This window comes from Bidens hawaiensis, unplaced genomic scaffold, assembly GCF_021521415.1.
Source record: "Bidens hawaiensis isolate Kalapana, Puna unplaced genomic scaffold, B.hawaiensis_p1.1 tig00026607_1, whole genome shotgun sequence".
Taxonomy (NCBI): Eukaryota; Viridiplantae; Streptophyta; class Magnoliopsida; order Asterales; family Asteraceae; genus Bidens; species Bidens hawaiensis.
The window spans coordinates 244084-253580 of NW_027494275.1; the positions used below are offsets into that span (position 1 = coordinate 244084).

General features: G+C 32.1%; 1 protein-coding gene and 1 pseudogene across 2 annotated transcripts; both read left to right on the forward strand.

The window, feature by feature from the left end:
- The first annotated feature begins 417 nt into the window (after positions 1-417).
- On the forward strand, positions 418-2275 carry LOC143573654 (uncharacterized). The gene is made up of 3 exons (XM_077058472.1): positions 418-520; positions 625-897; positions 1476-2275. Exons 1-3 carry the CDS (start codon positions 418-420, stop codon positions 2273-2275), a joined length of 1176 nt encoding a protein of 391 aa, XP_076914587.1.
- A 2941-nt stretch (positions 2276-5216) lies between these two features.
- Positions 5217-7806, forward strand: LOC143573655 (ureidoglycolate hydrolase-like; annotated as a pseudogene). The gene is made up of 8 exons (XR_013142470.1): positions 5217-5435; positions 5691-5776; positions 5851-5902; positions 5977-6088; positions 6156-6242; positions 6857-7158; positions 7217-7301; positions 7751-7806. The product of XR_013142470.1 is annotated as an ureidoglycolate hydrolase-like (transcript).
- Positions 7807-9497: the final 1691 nt, after the last annotated feature.

Sequence of the window (9497 nt, forward strand, 5' to 3'; positions counted from 1 at the left end):
TGATATATTAGATAAACCTTCTGTTGCTTCCTCAATGTTTTCAGAGTGGTTCAAATGCAATCAAAATTATCCAGAAGCACGTACTTTAACTTATGTTGAATTTCCTACAAAGTTTGTTTGGAAAGCCGACAAACGTTATTGGAAACCAAGAAAATAAGGATTTTCCATGGGCAGAATTCATGCAGTTTCTCCTTCTCTTGGTGAAGCTTATTATTTAAGAATTTTGTTGAACAAGGTAAAAGGTCCAACAACATTTGCTCAAATTCGAACAGTCAACTCTGTTGAATATCCAACATTTAGAGATAAATGTTATGCATGTGGCATTTTGATGATGACAATGAATACGTTGAAGCAATTGTAGAAGCAAGTTTGACTGGCACTGGTTATTACTTATGAAGTTTATTTTTCACATTGCTAATGTCGGAGAGCATGTCTAGACCTGAATTTGTTTGGGAAACTACGTGGACTTATTTGTCAGATGATATTTTATACAAACAGCGCATTGTTTTAAAGCATCCAGGTATAAAAATTCATATCATGATTTAATTTCATGTTTTATTATCTATATTTAAAAATATATATTTAATCTATTTTTTGTATAACACATTTTTTTAAAATGTGCAGGTTTAGAACTTAATGAAGAACAACTCAAAAACCTTACATTGTTTGAGATAGAAAAGTTTCTATTAAGAAATAATTCTACTCTAAAGAAGTATTCTACCATGCCTTTTCCTAATAAAGATTCCATCTCTTCTGCAAATAATCTTTTACTTAGTGAAGAACTAGCTTATGACAATGTTATGTTAGCTCAAGAGTTTGAACAACTGTTTTCTTCATTTACTGATGAGCAGCATTATGTATATGAAGAAATCATTGAAGCGGTTGATAAGAATAAAGGTGGGGTATTTTTTTGTTTGTGGTTATGGTGGGACTGGAAAAACTTATCTTTGGAAGACCTTATGTGCATCTTTAAGATCTCAAGGAAAAATTGTTTTAAGTGTTGCTTCAAGTGGAATCGCATCACTTTTGTTATCCGGAGGTAGGACTGCACACTCCAGGTTTCACATCCCAATTAATTTGGTTGAGGATTCATTTTGTTACATAAAGCCATATAGCGATCTTGCATATTTATTAAGAGAAACCTCACTAATTATATGGGATGAAGCACCGATGGTACACAAGCATGGGTTTGAAACTTTGGATAGATCATTAAAGATATTTTAACATCCGCATCAGGAGCTTCTTCAAATTTACCATTTGGTGGAAAGGTGATTGTTGTTGGATGAGACTTTAGACAAATATTACCGGTTGTCCCAGGTGGAAGTAGACAACAAATTGTCAATTCATGTTTAACTTCTTACATTTGGAGAAATTGCAAAGTCCTTAAGTTGACAAAAATCTGAGGTTAAGTACCTCAATCCATTCAACTGAAATTGAGCAAACTAAAATGTTTGCACAATGGCTTTTGGATATAGGCGAAGGTAATGTTGGTGGTACCAATGATGGTGAAGCACAAATAGAAATACCAAAAGATCTTCTTATCAGACATTCATGTGATCCAGTTTCTGAATTAATAGACTTTGTCTATCCCTCCGTTTTACAAAATTTCAAAAAACAAAATTATTTTCATGAAAGAGCAATACTTTCTCCAAAAAATGATATTGTTCAAGAAATTAATGATCGCTTGCTGTCAATATTTCCTGGAGAAGAAAGGGAATATCTAAGTTCTGATAATGTATGTCCTACAGACATGATTAATGAGAATTTAGATGAAAGTTTATGCTCTCCAGACATTCTTAATGGAATTAAAGCATCAGGTTTGCCAAACCACAAGTTGGTGTTAAAAGTAGGAGTTCGTGTTATGCTACTAAGAAATATTGATCAGAAAAGTGGATTGTGTAACGGTACTCGGTTAAAGGTGGTCTCATTGGGAAAACGTATTATACGAGTGGAGATTATATCAGGTAGTAATATTGGAGATAGGCATTATATTCCAAGAATTACTTTAATACCTACCGACAAAAAACTTCACATTAAGCTACAAAGAAGACAATATCCGCTTGCTTTATGTTTTGCAATGACCATAAACAAAAGTCAAGGGCAATCACTATCAAGAGTTGGATTATATTTGAAAAAGCCCGTTTTTACACATGGTCAACTGTATGTTGCATTATCAAGAGTTACAAGACGAGACGGACTTAAAGCTCTAATTCTAGATAGTGATGGTAATACTTCAAATGAAACATCAAATGTTGTATATAAAGTAGTATTTTGAAGTTTGTAAGTACTTTTCAAAAGTTTATCAATATTCATTTTTTTAAACAATTATGGTAAACTATTTTGCATCTCATAATGTTTATATATATTCCACAATCGTAATGGTTGAATTCAATCAATATAATAAAAAGCCTTTACTTTAACCAATATAATAAAAGTAGTCCATCATAATAGTACTAACTTACAAACATTCTAAATTACCAAAAAGTCTTACATAAAGCCATACATATTCTAAGTTCAAACATTACTTTAAATATTGTTTAAAAAACTATCATCCACCATAATTAAAAGGTCAAAGTCATGATTGCCAAACATAAAACATAAAAAACAAATTGTCTTAATTGTTCACAACATTACTTATGAATTATGATTATTTTCCCCTCCCTTTTGTTAAAAGCAAACAAACATTTATCACCAACATTCAAGTCAATAGTGGTTAACATACCTTTGAAGTCGTGGACACCGTATCTCGGTTTGTTGTGTGGAGTTTTCACACGAAGTTCACTTTTAAATTCCACACCTTCGTTGTTTCTGATGATCACATTCCTTGCTTGATTCAACTTTGATTTGCTTGCAAAACGATTTGGTAAACGCTGGGAAAAAAAATGAAAACATTAAATTTTATGAATGCTATATTTGGAGTAAAAAATTAAAACTATCACCAATTGTTAGAGAATTACCAAACGATCAACAATTGTTTTCTGGAATTGTAGATCATCATCATCATCCACATTAACCGCATCATCATTTTCTTCATCACCATTTGTACCATCATCAACTTCAACATGAACCTCATTAATCCCACCAACAATTTCTTCAACACCATTGTTACAGGTATCAACATCAACAACATCAACATCAACAAAATGCTGCTCATCAACATCAACATTATTTTCAGACTCTTGATTCATTCCCACAGATTTACTTCAAAATCAGCATTATTCACATCAAGATTATCATCAAATTCATCTTCAATAGATTCAAGATCAAGATCTATAATTTCTCGAACATTTTCCGGACATTTAAATGGTGTCAACCAATATTCCATACCATCTCCATTGAAAGCTGTCAACTTGAAAACATCTCTACCATCATAATCAAATACCATATGATGTCCCGTGTTCAGTTTCAAAGCTTCAACTACTTTCAGCCAACCCCTCATAAAAAAATAAATTCCTCCAATTTGAAGGATTTTGACTGTACAATCATTCATGTCATCAGCACGTATCGTAAAATATCCGATAGAGATATTTTCTAGGTCTTCAAATCGTTGAAAAAAGAAAATTGGCACCTCCTTTATATTCAAAAACATGAAAAACTATTTTAAAATTTTCTATACTCTAACTATTACTTTAAAGTCACAATTAGAAACATACCACATATCAATGTCAACATGGAACAGCTTTTTTGTAGAATGAATTGTCGTCAGTAGTAACACGAGTGTCATTGAAATGCTGAATTGTGAAACATGAATTTCCATCATGCTTTAAGACTAATAAATCGTCATAAGCTAACTTCAAATCAGAAGCAACGTTTTCCCATCCTTTAGTTATCCTATAACCATTCTTCACATATTTTATTGAAATTGTCCATTTGGATCCACTTTTTGTTCTAATAATAGTAGAACCAAGTGGATGATTGTATTTTAAAAATAACTCATTGTAGTTTAACAGTAGCTACTGAAATAAATACAAATTCAAAACCCTTTTACATTAATATACTTATTATTTACTGATACTATTTAAAAACTACAAGGCTTTCCATAGAAGTTGCATTAGGGTTTTTTACAATCCTAAGAAACCTTGGACCCATCTGACCTATGAATGATAATAACCGTCAATTTTGTATTACAGCTTATGGTATCATTCAAACATATCAATAAATAAACACTAACACAATGTCAAAAATAATACAAACATTATGTCATTCTGATTATATTTCTTTTCAAAAGCCCTCATTTTATTTATCAAAATACACATACATAATTTTTCATTGAATTTTGTTATGCAATCTACATAAACATAAAGATAACTTATATTAAAACATTAAACTTAAAAAATTATTTTAATCATCATTGTCTTTACTAAAAACTTTCACAGTTTCACTTATTTTAACCTTAATCAACACAATACTTAGTATGTGAAAAGTAACTCACCAATATAGAAGATCTTAACAACACGATAACTGATTCTTTGAGTTCAGCCGTATATACTTTCGATGTGGAAGATGGAAGATTGAAGATGGAAGAGTGAGGATAGAAAATGAAAATGAGTTAATATAAGACATTAGGTTAAACAGTGTTTTATTGGGATTCAAAGTTATATAGATAATTATATTGTTCATTTTTTATAATACAGTGTAATACAAAAATTAATATGACGTTTTTTAAACAAAAAATTCGAACTTTTTAATTTTTTCATAAACATTAATTCATTTTTTTCTTTTACAATCTTATAGAAGATTAATTATTTATAAAATTGATATGAAATTTACAAATTACTCATATAAATAACATTAATGAAGTTTTTATGTATAGTTGATTCCCTTCATTTTTTAAGTTTAATATTTATAAAGAAGTTAAGTGTACTAATTATCATGTAATTTTGTAAATGATACTCTATGAAACTTTTTAGTGAACTAATTCAAAGGCAAAAATGGATGATTCGATAGTCGAAACAAACATCAAACTCTCTATAGTAATGTATTTAGAAATTAGTAAATGAAAACTAGAATCTATATATCTTAACACAATACATTTTAATTGAATTTTATGGTTATATTTAAAGTTGATTTTTATAAATTCACACATTTTATTATATATTGTTATTAATATGTTTACGAAAAGACATTTCTCAACCCGTATAGAACACGGGCATATAACCTGATTCTTATTATAAATCCCCAAACAAAATCAAATCAAATCAACAATAATAATAATAATGGCTGCCAGATTCCGTCTCACACTTGTCCTCTTCCCTTTGTTCATCACTTGCAATTCCACACAAAATAATAATAATAATAATAATAATAATAATAATAATAAAGTTGAAGATGATGATGAAACAATCAAAAGAATGCAAGATTTCTCTGGATACCCCAACCCTTGTCCTCACCACTTTCAATCCATTTCACTCGATTCTTTCAATCTTCAAAAACAGGTGGCTTTTTGCTTTTTATTATGATTATTATTATTTTGCTTCAATTTCTGGTTACTTATATGTTGAAAATGTCGGTCCACACAAAAGCTGGATATATTATTATTTTTACTACAAAGTTATAAGCTTTATTATTCTCAAATTGGATTTTAGGTTCAGCTTACTAAAGTTTAAACTGTTGATAATTTATAACCAAATAAGCAGCAGCAGCAGCAGCATCAGTCATATGTTTGTTTCATGTCTTACTTTGGATGGTAGATTGATCAACTCTCAACTTTCTCCGATTCACCGCCTCCTTCCGTTACAAGAATCTTGTATACTCATAATGATGTGGTGGCAAGAAGGTATGCATGTACTTACTGGTTTTTCTGTTATACTTTTCTCATACTGTTTTTTTAATCATAAGTTGTATTTGCAGGTTTATCAAAAACTTGATGGGATGTGAGGGAGGACGCCGTATTTGGTCGCTGGTGCGTTTTTGTTTTGTATGCCTTTGTGGAGTCTGTCATTTTAGTTTCTAAAGTTAAGTTTTGATAGTATGCAGGGAAGGTAGTGAACCGGATGCACATTGATGCTATTCCATACTCTGGGAAATATGACGGAATCGTCGGTGTGTTGGGTGCAATTGAAGCCATAAATGTACTAAAGAGATACTTGTAACCAATTAAATTATTATACGTTTAGAAAAATTTGAGTTTGTATTGTTATGTTTTTAATGTACAGATCTGGATTTAAACCTAAAAGATCGTTGGAAGTAATAATGTTTACCTCAGAAGAGCCTACACGATATGGAATTAGCTGTTTGGGAAGGTAGGTCTCTACGTCCATTTCACTGTGACAATTTCACTGTGACAATTTCACTGTGACAACTAGGGCTGGCAAAACAGATCTAAAAGGGTCAGACACGACACAATTAACATAGGTACACGATACAAACATGACACGGTCAACGTCATTTCCTCAAACACGAACGTGTGCCTGCGTAATAAACATGTAACACGACACGGGCCTGTTTAACACGAGAAGCATAACTTGTTCAGTAACATGACATGACCTGACCTGACCCAACCAAATAAGAATATAAATTCTGCTAACAAAATGTCAAAAGGCTAGGTTTTGTGCTTTTGTTTGTGGTATATATTTATGTTAATATATTTAATTATTTTAAAAGGTTATATAATTAGATAATTAAATGAATTCAACCGGGTTAGGCACCTGTTTGACTTTGGACACGATTTTAATTGGTAAATAAGTCGACACGTTTAGACACGAAACCTGAATAACTCAAACTCAAACATGTTTTAACTCCACGTCGTGTCTTGTTAACAGGTCCATGTCAGAAATTGCCAGCGGAGAACACTAGAAATATAACTTTGACTGCTTTTGAGCGCATTTATGTAACTACTTATATTAGAAAATTTCAGCCGTTTATTAGCTGGGAGTGTGTCACTTGCAAAGGCGCTTACACAAACAGTAGATAACGGCAATATATCATTTCTGGATGCTGCAAAGTCCGCTGGTTATGCAGACAATGAAGATTTTCCAACGTGTTTTTAGATGAAAAAAGCTATTCAGCCTTTGTAGAGCTGCACATAAAACAAGGTCCTATTTTGGAAAAAGAAGGTGTTTCTATCGGTATTGTGACCGCTATTGCAGCACCAGCAAGCATCAAAGTTGACTTTGGAGGAAACGGAGGACATGCTGGCGCCGTCTTAATGCCACAAAGGTAGTAAAACTTTCATGTATATTATTTTAGAAAATCAAATAATGACTAAATGGAACAGAAATGATGCGGGACTGGCGAGTTGGCATTAGCTGTGGAAAAACATGTTCTGGAATCTGGTTCCATTGACACTGTTGGGACAGTTGGTAACCCCTTTCTTCTCTTATATAATATAATGGTCCTTGCCGTTTGGGCAAAGTAACATGTAACGTTTACAAGTAACAAGCTTGGGGTCTAAGGCTTACTTCTGTTACCAACACTGTTTTTGAAGGACTATTTGGGTCAAATAAGGGGCCCACCAATATTTTACACACATATATATTAATATAGAAATTAGGTATCTAATTATTTTGTTTCTTACACAAATAGTCCCTCAAAAATGTTAGGTTTGACAAAGTGTTTTGAGTTAATTACACAAAGAATCCCTCAAAAGGGTAGTTTTGTCATTTTATCTAAAGTTAACAGAAACTTTGCGACAACTTGTAGCCGCGACGAGCGAGTTTTACCAATCAAAGACAAATTTATTTTTTTTGGGTTTAGTAAAGGTGCCCTTTCTAATATATTTTTTCTTAAATGTTAATATATTTCTATTCAGGTTCAAACGAACCTAGAGATAGATCTAATTCTATATGCCTATTTGCCCTATTTTAACTGTTTTGTTGTATTTCGGGTTGATTCATGTACAAGTGGTAAAATGGTTTTGCAAAAAAGAATGATAGTAAAGAGTTGCGTGTAAAAATCACAACTAGACGCCTATTAATCCTCAATTAATTGCTAGTCGCTACTCCACTGACTTGTCGCCGATGAATCCCCATTTGTCCAGAATCTGGTAAACTATATGGTAAAATTTAAATTTTGACTTTAAAGGTCAAAGTACCTCCTCAACGCAAAATTTAAATTTTAGCTAAACTATATGGTAAAATCAGGTATAAAGAAAGGAAGATAAGTTTCGAATATAACATTTAAAGAAATGAAAATTGACAGCTTAATATGAAATTATCATGTAAAACTAAAAAATCTTTATCTTCAGAAAAAGAGGAGCAACAATGTTACATCTTACAAGTACAATTTTTTTTCTAACACCTAAACGTTCTTTTCTATATATATATATATATATATATATATATATATATTTATAAAAGTCAATTATTGATAAGCTAACCTAAAAAATCAAAGTTTACACCCATTCCCAATCAAAAAACTGGCCGGGTTCAGTCCAAGGTCAAAATGGACAATTTGTTGGTATGAGTCGAATTGACTCGTTCATAATGCATCCACCCGAGTTTAAAAAGAACATTTTTGGTCGAACAAGCCTCACCAAGTTTGCTGCTAACAGTACCAAAATCCATAGGTTGCTTGATAATTTCAAAGTAATCAGGGAGCTGCATAGAAAAAAAAACCTCTGCATATAAGTAAAAGACCTAAATTAACAACAAAGAATGACACTAGCCAAACAAACCACCTCGTTATAATCAACTGGATCAGAGAAAACTGCATGAGCGCCCTTCCTGGAGACCAGTTTAAATATACATAAAGTTGTCTTAGATGAGGAAAAAAACAAAATGTATTCTATTCTATTCTATTCAAATGAACAAAACGAATAAAGACCCGCTTTTGAAGAATGAACACTAACAACTTTTTTGTCAGGCAAAGGTGTTGTGGAAATCGTGATCCTGCACAGAAATTAAAATGAAACATTAGAAAACAAATCCCCGTTATAAAAATTTCCTCTATTCAAGAACACAACCAAAGGGGTTTATGATATCACCAATCATTACAACAAAGAAGCACAAATTAGATAACATAATACACATATAAGACTCATCAAGCACCCACAGTAAACCAACCTAAATAGCAATGCCAGCTGGTTGAGGAGCTGATATATGTTCAAACTTCAACCTGGTTCCCTCTCTAACTTGGAAATACCTGCCTGCCTTGGTTCGTAAATCCCTTCTTTCCTAGAGTACACAACTGATAAGCGTAACCTATCAAAAACACTTTGATTGCTTATTATAGAAAAAATTCATAAGAAAGATGAATTACCTGTGAATATAATCTTCAACATTTGGAGGCGAAGGATGAAAGAAAATCAACTCCAGTTAAAAGACCATTGTCAATGAGCATGAAACTTAAGTCCAAAGTTTACAACTTTCAGGATCAGATGAGACCCTGCGAAAAGCATGCAATACAGCCGAGCCGAGTGAAGTCCGTTTGCATTGTCTAGACCCACAAAATGACCGGCCTGCAATCATATTAGTCAAAACCAAGTTAATATGCTTGGATTATAGGAACTTAATGATCGAAACAAAAAAGTCAATTACCCATGAAGATGATTTTGGGAG